Source organism: Emys orbicularis, chromosome 2 (genome assembly GCF_028017835.1).
Source record: "Emys orbicularis isolate rEmyOrb1 chromosome 2, rEmyOrb1.hap1, whole genome shotgun sequence".
NCBI classification, from domain to species: domain Eukaryota; kingdom Metazoa; phylum Chordata; order Testudines; family Emydidae; genus Emys; species Emys orbicularis.
The window spans coordinates 192,012,696-192,027,237 of record NC_088684.1 but is presented as its reverse complement, the minus strand read 5'-3'; the positions used below and the strand labels follow the sequence as shown (position 1 = coordinate 192,027,237).

The 14,542-nt window shown below is 38.8% G+C and overlaps 1 protein-coding gene across 1 annotated transcript in view; it reads left to right on the top strand.

Moving 5' to 3' along the window:
- Positions 1-14,542, top strand: part of ABCA13 (ATP binding cassette subfamily A member 13) — a 300,907-nt gene that overhangs the window by 100,238 nt on the left and 186,127 nt on the right. Inside the window, exons 26-28 of the mRNA XM_065398392.1 lie at positions 846-1,010; positions 5,250-5,427; positions 8,432-8,571. Of these exons, the coding sequence (XP_065254464.1) occupies positions 846-1,010; positions 5,250-5,427; positions 8,432-8,571 (483 nt within the window). The remainder of the gene's footprint in view (positions 1-845; positions 1,011-5,249; positions 5,428-8,431; positions 8,572-14,542) is intronic.

Here is a 14,542-nt window from a genome sequence, read left to right as displayed (position 1 = left end):
TCTAGCTGTGAGACAATAATTATGAGGAAAGTGAAGGGGGGATGGGCAGGGCTGCCCGGACGATTCAGGAGGCCTGGGGGCAAAGCAATTTCGGGGGCCCCTTCCATAAAAAAAAGTTGCAATATTATAGAATACTATATTCCCGTGGGGGCCCCTCCAGGGCCAGGGGCCTGGGGCAAATTGCCCCACTTGCCCCCCCCTCTGGGCGGCCCTGGGGACGGGGAAGAACCTGCAGACTAGGAAATAGCAATTCAACATGACTTTAAAACCTACTGAATTGGCAGCTCAGCTAAGTGAATAGGTTGTGATTTTTTTTTTAAATGTTAAACTTCTGTAATAAATTCACTGTGAAATCTTGGCCCCATTGAGGTCAATGAGAGTTCTGCCATTGACATCAAAGGGGGCTAGAGTTTCACCTGTGGAATCAACCCTGAATAGGAAAGGAGAGACAGAGCTGTGTATCTAGACAGCAGAAACATGCTGTGTATATTTCAATTTTAAACTTAAGGGATTCTAACAATAGAACACTTTTTGTAATTGTTGTATGTCTCTCTCACCAACAGAATTTGGTCCAATAAAAAGACATTACCTTGCCCACCTTATCTCACTTTATTTAGACAAAGTTCAGGGTCCTTAGAAAATTGTGAAGAGACTGTGGTCTCTTTCATCATCAGTACCCATTCCTGCCACAGCCAGTGTGAGGGCACAGAGAGAGCATTTGGGGGCAAAAGTGTTTGTAGCTTTTTTAAGCAGTGCAAGAGAGGCTGAGGAATTTATAAACTCCATATTGTATGAATAGGGTGGATTTTATATTAATTGATTCTCATGCTTTTCTCTTCTTCAAGATCATGATACCTTCCGAGGTCAACAAGTTACTGAATGCCTTGTTGGAAGTGGTCATTAGCATCAGCTCCCTTTTAAAAAAAGGCCAACATGTTCTTGAAAATCTTCCCATGTTCCTCCAAGCATTCAAAAGTGTTGATCTGCTTGACATCTCGGCATTTCAACAGGTATGTGTGTGATCTTTCATCCATTAGCTGTATTTATAGTGCAAGTATAATCACTTTTTTTTTTTTTTAGAGGACTTCATTAAGGTCAGGTACTAAATAATGAGGAGGAATGTTGGGCAAAATCATAATGTATCCCATAGACTGCTGGGCGGTATTGCATAATTGGTGAGTTGAGCCTGTTGTACTCAGGTCTTGGTACATTTGATGATCTCTTTCATCACCAGTATCCATTCCTGTCACAGTCCAAGATTTTCCTGGTGATCCAAATACTGCCAGCTCTTCTTGTTACCTAATTGAGATCACAGCCTAAACCGATATGGCAACAGGCTGTTTATTAATAATGGCATCTATGCTGTGTGTCATGGAGATAACGGGGCACACACTACTAATGTTTATTTTATTTTTTAATTAAAAAGCCATTCCTTTAACCCTGGTCTTGCATAGTTTCTCCATCTACTACTTCATTATAATGAAAATGTTCACCTATTGTAAATCACATAACTCATTTCTCCAAATGTACTGTATGGGCAGTTGATAGATCCATAGTGTTGGGTCCTTGATTTTACCCAGTGACTGGTAATTGTCACCTTGGTAGGAAGGAGGGTCTTGTGGTTAAGGCACTCAACTCAGGACCACTGGTTTCAGTTCTTAGCTCTGCCATGTGTTTTCTTTGTGACCTTGACTATGACACTTGAATCCCTCTCTGCCTCAATTTCTTATCTGTAAGGTGAGGATGATGATACATTCCAAACAGAGTGAGGAAGTAAGCTCTTTGTGGCAAGGACTCTGGCCATGTGTATGTACAATGGCTAGTACAATGTTGGAGCTATTATAAAATAAATAATGCGTCATAAGAAAGGACTCCCCTGTCTAAGGACCAGATTCTGCTACCCTTTCTCCCACTGAGTAATACCTTATTGCAACAGGTTGTCTTATCAATTTTGGTGGCACTACTTTCTGGAGTAAGGTGTTACTGAAAGTAAAGATGACAGCACCTGGCCCTAAAATTGCAAACCTTTAAAATGCCTCACTGGTAGGTAATGCATGCCTGCTTGTTACTACAGTATAATAGTCAATTCAAATCCCACTTAGAGGACAATATCCTTAGCTGATGTAAATCAGCATTTCTCCATTTACTTCAGTAGTGGTATGAGCTTTTCCCATAAGGCTCTAATTTGTGTGACAAACTTAAAAAGTCGAAACGTTACTCAGACAGGCCTGCCTGTTTGTCCTTTAAAGCTTTTCTTTTATTCAGAGCTTTCCTGGCTGTTTTATAGGTTTGGTTCTTCTAATGCTCTGCTTTCCAATGAGGCATTTGTCTATATCAGTGTTTCTCAAACTGGGGCCGCCGCTTATGTAGGGAAAGCCCCTGACGGGCCGGGCCGGTTTGTTTACCTGCCCCGTCCACAGGTCCAGCCGATCGCGGCTCCCACTGGCCACGGTTCGCTGCTCCAGGCCAATGGGAGCTGCTGGAAGCGGCGGCCAGTACATCCCTCAACCCGCGCTGCTTCCAGCAGCCCCCATTGGCCTGGAGCGGCGAACTGCTGCCAGTGAGAGCCGCGATCGGCCGGACCTGTGGACGGGGCAGGTAAACAAACCGGCCCGGCCCGCCAGGGGCTTTCCCTACACAAGCGGTGGCCCCAGTTTAAGAAACACTGATCTATATATCTAACCTGATGACCTTCCACTCTTTTTGGGCTGGCTCCTCAGCTGGTATAAGTCATTGTAGCTCTATTGAAGTAAATGGAGCTACACTGATTTACATCAACTGAGGATATGGTCCTATCATTTTTCACATCAACTCATCTGATTTACAGCAGGTTCAGGGCCTTCTCGACTGTGAATAAAATATTATTTATTGGGCCTACCCCCCAAAGTTGATGATTTGATAGAGTTAATCTTTGAAAAATCTTATTTGATAAGACTCTGCAGAGAGAAGCATGCAACAGCAGAGGGGGCCACCTCATCACAGTTTTGCTCTCTCATTTACTGCTGCTTATATCATCCTGGACTGCAGCCCATCTCACCCTGAAGTTTTGTGTCTTTTCATATCTTCCAATTTCCTGATTACTTGTTCTAGCACAATCTTTATATTTTGCAGGTTTTTTTTTTTTTTAAACGTTTCCCCTGGGAAATTTATGTCTGTATCTGCCATCGAGCCTCCCTCTAAACACCCAGGCAAAAAAAAAAATCATTTAATTGTTTTAGCAATTCAGTGTCTACCTCTTTTGTCAATAAATTACCCATGTGATTTCTCAAAGGCCCTTCTATCTACATTACTGACCTTTTGTTCCTTTATGTACCAGGAAAAAAGTTATTTATCTTACTCTTCCATTCATTCTCAGGCTTTGTAAGCTCTGCTACTTTATAGCATAAGCCCTTTTACCCTTGATTATTTTGTTCACTTCTCAGCTCATCCACATTGGCCAAGTTTGTAGCCCCTGGTAATGGCAGATATAACCCTGGGGCATATCCTGAGACACTTTCTATTTCTCCCATGTTGCCTTCCTGCTGGATTTTTATTATAGTGATTGTAATACTGAGCTGCTTTCTGTTCTAAACTGCACTGGAGGAATATTTTGTAATGGATAATTTATTTGAGAAAAATCACTTTTTTGTTGGTGAACTGATCATGATTTTTGCAAGTTTATTTGCAGATTAAAATCATTCACTGAATCATTTCTGTATGTCATTCACAAACAGTTCGTTCTGAGTATTCAGGATTTTAAATGCAAAGTATTTTGATTGGGTCCTCAGGTGATTAAATGGTTAGTATGTTTCTGTCCCCTGATTGGGTGAGCTTAGAAACAAGATTCCAATGCAAAGGGTCATGATATGAATTCCTAATTCTTCGCCTTTGTTTATTCTGCAATACATAAAATTCTCTTTCAGTGAATGTTCATGCCAGCAAATTCTTTTGAGATCTATGGATGAAAGTGCTATATAAGAGCTAGTGAGTACTAAGATTTTAACCAGTACTCATTATACTTCCTCTAGATCAGTGAACATGCTTCTTTCACTTTGTTGATAGACACATTTAATTTAAAATGTTTTGAAAGGTACAGCCTCCAAGCTGACCATAACCTATTACATTCTTAAAGTGAAGTTCTGCTTTGAAGATTGACTTTGTAAAAATGATATAATCATGTTTCACACTTATTGTGTCCCAATGATTTCAATATTAAACATGTTCAGTTTATCAGATTAAATATTTTTTTCTCTAACTGCTAGTCTTGCAAACTCAACCTGAGATCTGAAAATACAGCTAGGTTCTTTCTGACATGGGTATCTTCAATAGTGATAAATTTCAGGCAGGCCAAATGCTTGTTTTAGTTACACCTTTGCAGCCCGACTGTCATCCAATTATGTCCTCAGTTCAAATTATGCAACCATATAGCCTTCAGTGGGATTGCACAATTGTGAGCACATAGTTTGAAAACTGCAATTGCACAATTGGACTGCTATTGGAACTTGGTTAACAACACAGTTGAAGGTGCATAAGCTATAAGCATAAGCAGTCAGATCAGTCTCCCAGAACAGCATCTGTTCTACAAGACTGATGACAATAAAAATCTATCTTTCTTCAAGAAAGAGGGATGATTTGATTCAAAATATACATACACCAGGAGCAGATCTAATAAGAACATACCATTTTACACAATCATTTTTCAAAGTACAACTGCATTTTAACATTTTGAACAAAGTACAACTGTTTCTTTGTCGCAGGCCTGTTTTCACGGCAGACATTCCCATCATGTAAAAAGATTCTTATTTTTGTTGTTGTTGCTATCTTTATAATGTGTGACAGTAGAGTAATGCATTCAATCCCACTTCGGTTTTTGTTGAGGGAAGCAGAGTGTATGAAAAATGACAAGGTAATCCAGAGGTCTGCAATCTGATGGTCCTGATATTTCCATTCTTTTTCTGCCCAGTCAAGCCATGAAAATATGACATTTTCGAAAGGTTAAAGTACTACATTATACTACTGTCTTTCACAGAGTATTCTGGCCATTAAAGTGGCGATATCTTTCCCTGACAAAGGTGAACATGAGAACAGAAGAGAGCACAACATGCATCCATTCTTGTAGACAATCTGAAAACTGTCATTTTGTTGACCTCCTTGGATGCAGTAATGGGGAAGAACATCTGAACTACTACTGCAGCTGTGAAAGTTATGATTGGATCGTTCAGGGTAACTGTTGTAATTGGGATTCCATTCCTTAGTAATTGTTGTTCTAGTTCCTACAGGGTGGGAAATCTAGAAGTTCCATTGTTGGATCCCTTCAGTCTTTAATCAGGGCAGTCTGTAAAGAAGAATCCTCTTTCTTCAGCAACACCAACATGTTCATTGACATGCCCAAGATCACTGAGCTCTTGGAAGATGATATGGCAAAATACAGCATTCCCGAAGACTCAAGTAAGAGAAACATCAATCACAAGTTGCATATATACATACTCACATTCAGAGTTTGCCATGGATTCTAAACCTTTTCCTCTTAAATAGAAATGTTGATATATTAACTGGCATTTCAGCTAGCTGACATTGCAATCCTGAACACAAGGAATGATTGATGAAAGGTTTTATTACACAGAAATAATTATGGAGACAAGTGACAAGCAATTCAAGTTATTTTGTTTTCTTGCATATAATAACAATAAATATGACTCCCCTGTCTCAGACAGGTCATATATATTGGAAGTTTATTAAATGTTCAAAATTAAATACATTATTAGATACAAGGTTGCAAATTTATAGTTATATACTTTTATTTTGTGAACTTGGTGTTATGGTGTTTTATGATAAAATCCTTAAGCTTCTGAATACAACCAGGGAAGAATACCTTTTGTCTTTTCTTGTAATTGAGTTGTTGGCTACCATTAGAGTTAATGTTCCAAGTTGTCCGCACCCTGCTATTATTCTTATATCGTGTGTGTGAGACTGCTTTCTATCACACACCAACATTTGACCAACATTTGACTCTTTAAAATTAATTTCGGTGATCTTCCAGGAAAGGAATTGTGACTCAGAGAGGCATGATTCCACTGTTGCTCCTTGGGGGAAGGGTGGCGGTGATGCGGAAAATATCTGCTTCTGGCTCTATGACTAGCAGATTGCAACATCTTGTCTGGGCTCAGCTGTCCAAGCTGGCACACTGAACGTGGAGCCAGAGCTCTTCCCGAGCCCTGCCACCTACAGAGGCAGGGAGTACCAGTCACATAGCCTCTGCTTGTCCTTCTCCTACTAGTAATGGAGTTGCAGAGAGGCTGCACAGGGGATTGTGTATGGGTCCTTACCCCTCCTGCCCACTTCCCCCTGCCTTATAAATCTCAGTGGCCCTGGCTTCCAGTCCTGTGTGCTCACTACTGAACTTGCCTTATAGTCTTATAGTCCCACAACTGGACAACACTTTCATAAAAGTCCTAGTCTAAAGATTAGCTACAGTGCTCCATATGTTCATCATACTATCACTCTGGCCTGGCCACCTTAGAGCCCTTGTTAATTTTTCTCCAGTTACAGATCTTGTTTAGAGGGGACTACTTTCTTAAAGGGAGATTGTGGAGGAATGATCTGGACAAAGGACTGGGTTCTAGAAACTCCTTGGTTACAATCCTGGCTCTGACACTCACTCCTTGGTTTTGGGCAGGTCACTTGACATTTCTAATTCAGTCCCACTTTGTAAAATGCAAATAATAATACTTGTCTCCCTCATAGAGGTGGTGTAACTAGAGCTGGGTGAAATTTTTGTTAAATTTTTTTGGCAGGTACCAAAACTATTTGTGAATTCAGGTCAAATACAGCAAATAGTTTCAGCTGAAAAACCTTACATTTCTTGGGAAATGTTGAAATGATTTGTTTTGACATTTAGTTTCAAATCAACTTTTCAAAATGATTTTTTGTTGCTTTGGGGAGAAAAACCAAAAACTTAGAATTTTTTTAGAATTTTTTGGTTTGTCACCAAACTAAAAAATCAATTACTCACTCAGCTTTACTAGTGACATTACTTAATGTTTCTATAGTACAGTACACTGAAGATGAAAATTACTATGAAATATTACTAAATATTTCTAAATCTACTAGTAACAAAAAATACCCAATGTAAACTAAGCATAGAAATTTAGACCTGATCCTGCTAAAAGGAGCTCCTTGATTTCAATGGGGAGCCGATCCACATGTTGTTGCTTGCAGGATCAGGACCATAGCTTGCAATGAGGTTATTAAGGATGCACATGCTTGACTACCAAATTTTACTTGGGTTAGGGGAATGGATTTTTCAGCTAAGCAGCTGAAATATAGATAGATAGATAGATAGATAGATTAAAAAATGAATTAAACATCATACAGTTCAGTTACATATTTGCATCTATCTGCAGCTTTCTGAAATAAACTATGCTACCTTTCTTGATGAAGAGGCCCGTAGACATTTCACTGTCACCCAAAAGCTGTCTTGTCAAATAGAAAAGACAGTCTTCATTGAATGGCCTAAGAAAGTTCAGAAAGTAAGAAGGTGTATAGCTGCTGATTAGAACTATGCTTGCCTTCTCTTGAGTATGGAAATAATTATCCGACTATTATAAATCCCTCATTGGTCTATAATTGGTGATGCTAGTCTCTTATACTTTAAAGAACTTTTGATCTGTATGAGAATTTATAGCAGTGACTCTTCCCTCTGCATTTATTTTATGTGTGTTTTCCTGTGTACTTTGACTCCAGAACTGTAATACACCAATACAGCTTTTAGGACGGGGGCAGTTTATCCAGTGTTTTCACTAGTGACCTTGTCTACACTACACAATTAAGTTGCTGAATAAATCATCCACTTGCACCATCTTACAACAACCTGATTAAGTCAGTCTACACAATACAGCCTTCCTCCCGCCGATGTAAGTGCTCTGCTACACCAACATATAGTAACTCCACCTCCACGAGAGGTGTAGGGCTTATGTCAGTGTAGTTAGGGTGACACAATGTCTGTAGACACTGCATTACTTATATTGGCTTTTGGCTGTCTTGTCAATTTCACGGCTCCATGTGTTCCTGGTAAGGACGGTACCCTGGTACCCTGACAGAAGGAGGGTAGTGTGTAATTACTGCGGTGGCTGTAAGTTGACGTAACATAGGTTAACTTAGGGCTGTAGTGTAGACATGCCCTAAGATTCTGATCTCTTTGGGGGCTGATTGTTCTCAGCTTAAGTGGGAGTTGTGGATCCCCAGCTCCTCGCAGGTTCAAGCACTTGGTGAATGAACTACATCTCTCCAAAGAGCTGTAGTGATGGTTCAGTGAGAATTGAGGATTTTCAGCACCTTACAGAGGCCAAGCCCTAAGTTAAAGTCATAGGCATTATTTTGCTGAATAAATCATCCACTTGCACCATCTCTTAAATATGGTCTCTTTCTCTCTCTCTCTTTTTTTTTACCACAGCTCCATTTTGCTTGCAGCTTTATCAGGAAATTTTACAGTCACCTAATGGGGCTTTGATGTGGACCTTCCTGAAGCCCCTGTTACATGGGAAGATACTGTACACCCCCAACAGTGAAAAGTTTAACATGGTGATAGAAAAGGTGAGTAGCTAAGGAAATGAATAAATCAAATGTCTGTACTTATATGGATGGTAGAAACAATGGAAAGTGTTTCCTTTAAGAAAATTGGCAGGGTTATTTTCCCCAGATGTTCATCCTGCTCCCACTGCACATACAAAATAATAATAGCATTTGTGTTTCAATTTACTCCATTTACTTCAGTGAGTTTGCATCAGTGTCAATGAGGAGAACTTGGCCCTAAGTTTTGCAGTCCCTGTTCAAGTGAGCCAGGAAAACCATGATAAAAGGGCTGTAGTGAGCCCTTCTGTGTCAGAGTGCAGGGGCTCTACGTAAGTCCTCGGTGAGTAAGGGTTAACTTCTGCCCCACTTCCCCCTTCTTTTGCACAGGTGCTCACAGGAAAGGCTGCATGAAGGACCATCTGTTAGTTGTGTATTTGTACAGTGCCTAGCACAATGGAGTCCTGGTCCAGGACAAGGGCTTCTAGGTGGTACTGTACTAAAGAGAAGAATGCCTTTGGGAAGATAGGCTGTACACCCAGGGTCACTGGACTGGGTTAAACCCCAGGCTTGAGTGCTTCTATGTTTTCTTTTTTATCCCATTAACTTATTTTACTTTATAGTATGGTTTTCCTGGCCAGTGCAGATGAAGCCTAATTGTGCTACAAAACAGTAACGACTCTGAATTCTAGATTATGGGTGGGATTTTCAAATAGAGTCAGGAGTCCCACGGAAAGTCAACAGAATTTGAGTGCCTAACTCTCTTAGGCAATTTTGAAAATCCCACCCTTTGTCTGTGCCTAGCTGTGCAGTATATGGTGTCTGTCATATCCCTCCACTAAATGGAAGTATGTTAGATATGCTCAGATACACACGATTGGCTCATGTAGTGGAATTGTTCCTGTAGTTCACCTAGTTTAATCTTGTGGGGTAGGGGAGTGGCGGGGAGGAGGGTGTTGTTAAGACAACTCTTGTGAATTTTCCTGTCTATACTATACAAATACATGGTTGGCTGTTGACATTGGTGACTGCTTATATGACGAAAGTTTCTAAGGTTGTTACTTGGCAGGTATCCTGTATTTAAGAGTCCCAATCCCAAAGAGCATACGGTCGTGTTCACAAACACTCGTTTTGTTCTATGTTTGTACAGTGCCTCTCTCAGTAGGGTCTGTGACCAAGCCTCTTGGCACTATTGCAAAACAAATAAATAATAACTATTATGATCTATTTTTAAAAGGGCTTGGAGGTCAGAGGAAATATTGTATTTGTTGCAAATATTATACTTGTCATGAAATCTTAATTATTACAGGAATAGTAATTTAGGTCCATTTAAAATGTGAAATAAAGCATGACTGCTTGATAATGGTATACAAAATATTTTTTTAAAGATCATACTGACCTCGGTTTACCATGGAAAACACTATGTTCTGACTTTTACTCTAAAAAGTAAGATGTTAAAATCTAAGTGAAATGATAAACGTTAGAACTACTCGTTAACTTCACAATAGCCCTTTGTGAATCAAAAATAAGACTTCGGTGGTTTCTTAGTTTACAATTACAATGAAGAACTTAGTTTGGGTGACAGGCTATATCCCTTGGTCTGCTGAGTTGAATATAATTCATTTTAAAACTTTAGGCTGATTTTAAAAAAAGGGGCTCTTTTGATTTTTACAGATGTGAACTCTAAGTGGTGATAAAACTCTGTGTGCAAAATTGCATTCTGCATTACAGTGACACCAAGAATAATGTGTTGTAGAGATTTCCACGTTATTTTGCCAATTAGTATGCCACAGCCACTATCTTAATAGGATCCATGATAAGACAGATAAATCTTTCAGCACATGTTGAATCCTATTCTAGATCTTAAGTGAAACGAAGTCTACTCAGTAACAGCACTGAGATTGCCAAGTTATCTTAAATGAGACAATTTTACTTTTTTTTCCCCATCTTCTGAAACTACACAGATTCTATTAGATATTATAGCCCAATAAATCTATTAACATGCTTGGACCTCAGACAGTTCCATCAGCTCATTCAAGGTGTTTTATAAAAATAAATGCTAGACTCTCCAAATTATCAATGATAAATTATCTGTTTATTTGTAAACATGGATCTAGCAGGTAGGTCCCTCCATCAAATCCATCTTTACTCTTTCTGTTGCACAGTCTTATTAATTATCATACCCTATGGAAATTAAGGCAAACTAAATAATTATCAACAAATATCCTAAATATTGGTATTGAGTCCAAACCTGCACCCTTTACTTAGGCAAAACTGCCATTGAAGTAGAGGTGCACGTTTCCCCCTAACATGGACTGCAGGATCATACCCATTCAACTACTGTTCCCCGGGAGTAGCTAGGTACATGCTACAAAGAAGGGTAGCATTCAAATCTGTTTGCATTTCAGGATAATTTTCATGTTTTTGTTTCATAAAGTGGAATATCTCATCTCAAGATTACTGAAAACCATTCTTAGAATAAGTCATTAAATTTGCTTTCTACCTGTGATAAATAAACAATCCTGACATCTAAATCAATATTGACCAGTCAAGTTCACACACACAATAAATGCATGCCGATTGACATCAGCTAAGTTCAATGAACATTTTTGTTCAATTCCGAGCCAATCAGAAAGCGTGCATCTCTGATTCTTGATTGGCTCATCAGAGGCAATGTGTTTTTCTTGCCATATTCTTACATCTCCATTTAGGATGATAGTTTAAAGAAAGAGATGTTATATTTAAGAAGTTTATAGTCATTGAAAGTTTTTTTTTCTAATTTTTCCGATTAAAACAGAATGTATGTTACAATACATCAAAACAATTCAGAAGTAAAAGTAAGAAAACAAGTCTGACAAACTCATCCTGGTTTTGGATTCCTGCCGCCTTGCTCACCAATCCTTAATATGAAAGGCAAAGCCTTTCTTTATAAATATCAAGCCTTCATAACAAGATAAAGAGGTTCTTATTCTACCAGTTTAATCGGGTTGTCTCGTGAAGTTTGGCTTTGGAAAAAAACCCATTTGTTTCAACTCCCTTCATAATGAAAAATTATATTACAATGAAATGTTTTAACAGGCTGACAAATAACCCCAAAAGGATAGTTTCTAGCTCTATCTTATTCACAAAACTAGGAGATTTATAAAAGGATGAGTCTGAAGGCAATACCAGAGAGGACTTTTGGTGGAATTCAAGTCTCCAACCTTAGCCAAAGCTGCTGTCCAGAACATGTCGCGTTCTCAGCCTCCTGCAATCCTGGGATGGAGCGTGCTCAGTGTAGATAGGATTGCCAGGGAGCTATGAAGCTCTAGCAAGTCTTTATTGAGCTTCTGCAAACTGTTTTGTTTCAAAGGGATTTTAACTTGGCTACATTTGGGCAGATTTTTCCAGGGACAGTAAAAGGCACATCCCTGACACAAAGGCCAGTCCCTGCCCAATTTCATGTCCTTGCTCTAAGGCATGTGGAGGCTGTTGAGCTTTTTAAAGAAAAGGTAAACAATTTTTTTTTAAACACAGAGAAAATTTTGCCCAACCTTTTTCTAAGAAATAGCTGAACCATTCTGGCTGACGTTTTCCAAAAAAACCCAGCCCCAGGCAGACACTTGACATGCAAAATTTCAGCCTAAGTGATTAAAGTTCGGCAAAGTTATATGGACCTTTAAACAAGGCCTTATAATGGGAATTATCAGGCAGTGTTAATAGGCAGTGCTACCAGCCCCACATATAATGCAGCTGTCTTCATTCTTCAGATACATCTGCTGACCTCTGAGGAGACTCTCCACTGAACTCTTCCTTCACAATTTTCCAGGTCTTAAAGGCACAATAACCATGCAGGTCTTAACGGTCATGCAGTTCTTAACGGTCTATACACTTTCTCTGTTAGTTTTTAAGTAGAAAATGGTGAACTCGGACTTAAAAATTTAGAATATGCCCAAACTTTAACCCTTATTTTATTCTGAACTGAACCTGAACCTTCAGGGTTGATTAAGCTACATATGTCCCAGTGATAGGCATCCCTCTCTACCCACTTTCCTACTTGTAATTAAGCCATTATGGCCTCTACCAGAAAATCTTATTCCCATATGGGCCACCAGCATCCCCTCTCTAAAGACTTAACATTGCCTCAGGGAAATGTAGTTGGCTGCCAGTGGCCATCCTAGCACCTCCTGCACAGCTAGTGTGGGGAATGGGTCACCAGTGACCTTTCCCAGGTTTTTTTGCTGCTTAGGCATATATCTCCTATAGATACACTTCCAGACTTTGTCTGAATGTAACTTTGTAGAAGGCACTTAAATGCTGCGGGACTGTGCCAAAGTTCTGCACTTTTGACAGGAAGTATTAGAATAAATCTACCCCCAGTTGTTATTTGCAACTCAGTGCAGAAGCCCCTTTTGCTGGGGAATGCTGTACATGACTACCTACCACCATCATTAGAGCATAATGAAGAGGTCTGATTCCTAAAAACAGCTATGACGGCTACAATATTAATTTAAGCAAAATTGATATCACAGCATTCTCTAACCTTGAGCTGTAGATTTTCCTAATCTGTTAGGCAAGGGGAAAATAAGACAGATGTTTAAAGATAGTTGAGAGGAAGCATAGTCTAGTGATTAAGTACGGCAGTGGGACACAAGATTTGGTCCCACAGCAGTGATTTCAGATGGAATATGTTCTTTCAGTTGTTTTTATTTTCCAATCTGTTTGTTATGTTTAACCTTTATTTCCTTATTATTTAATCAGGCTTCTTAGCTTGACCAAAATACTATACTTAAGGTACTTTGAAATACTAGTGATTTCCCCTAATGAGAAATTTGATTGATGTAGTGCAGATACAGGAATATTCTGAAAGTAGTGTTAATTAGCTGTATTATCCATTGCCAGTTTTACATGTTATATGTAAATATCTGTTTGGGTTTTTTTAACAGAACCAATGGAAGGTTAATTGCCAAAACCAAACATGAACAAACACTTACATGTGTGTAAGGGTGGTGCAGGGAAAGGGGCATAATTTTATTGGCTTGGAATAAATCCTAATGTTCAATAGCCATCAGAGATGGTGGGGTGGTATATTTCACTAGAAAAAATGATGCTGCAGACCCTTGTGTCTCTCTCCCCACCCCCCCAAAAATGGCAGTCTAAATTTTAATCAGGTTTATCTTTCAGAAGTGTTATCTGTAATAATACTGATCCTTTTCATTTTGGCATTTGTTCAAGAATCAGCTTGCAAGTCAGAAGGTCTCTCTCCACACACACACGTGCGCGCACACGCACACACATCCCTTTTCTAATAATCCCCTCGTATAATCTACCTTTATCATGATAATAATAATCCCTTACAAGCTTTAGGACAGAAATGGCCATAGAATGTAATACTTCAAATAATACTTATCTGTATTTCCAGAGTAAGCTTAAACCAGTAGCTTAGTGAAGAGCTTATCATAGTTTAATCAAATTTGGAGAAATAATTATTTTACAGATGTATGTATATTGATCTAACATTAAGACTTTGATCAGTGGTGTACTCGTATATTATAACTCATATCAATTTCCTGTATCTATTTTGCTATTTGAAATCACATCATCATCAAATTCAACTTTGCTCTCTCTGTCAGTATCAGACTCTATGAATTGTTCATCTGTTATTCCCTAAAACACATTAACACCTCAGTTGTGTCACAAAAAATCATTTCTTGAACCTATTATTTATACAACTTTTAGAGGTGGTCAAACATTTTTCATGAAGTAATTTTCTGAGGAAAAGTGCAATTTAGTGAAAATTAAAACATTTCGCACCAACATAGAATCATAGACTGTAAAGTCAGAAGGGACCATTATGATCATCTAGTCTGACATGTACATTTAGATGACATTTTGTCAGGAAAAAGTCCAAATGAATTGTTTAACTTTCTCATTTTGTTTCAATGTCACAATGCTTCATTTCAATAATATTAGCGTGCTTCATTTTGACTTAAATATTTAATTTAAATATTACATT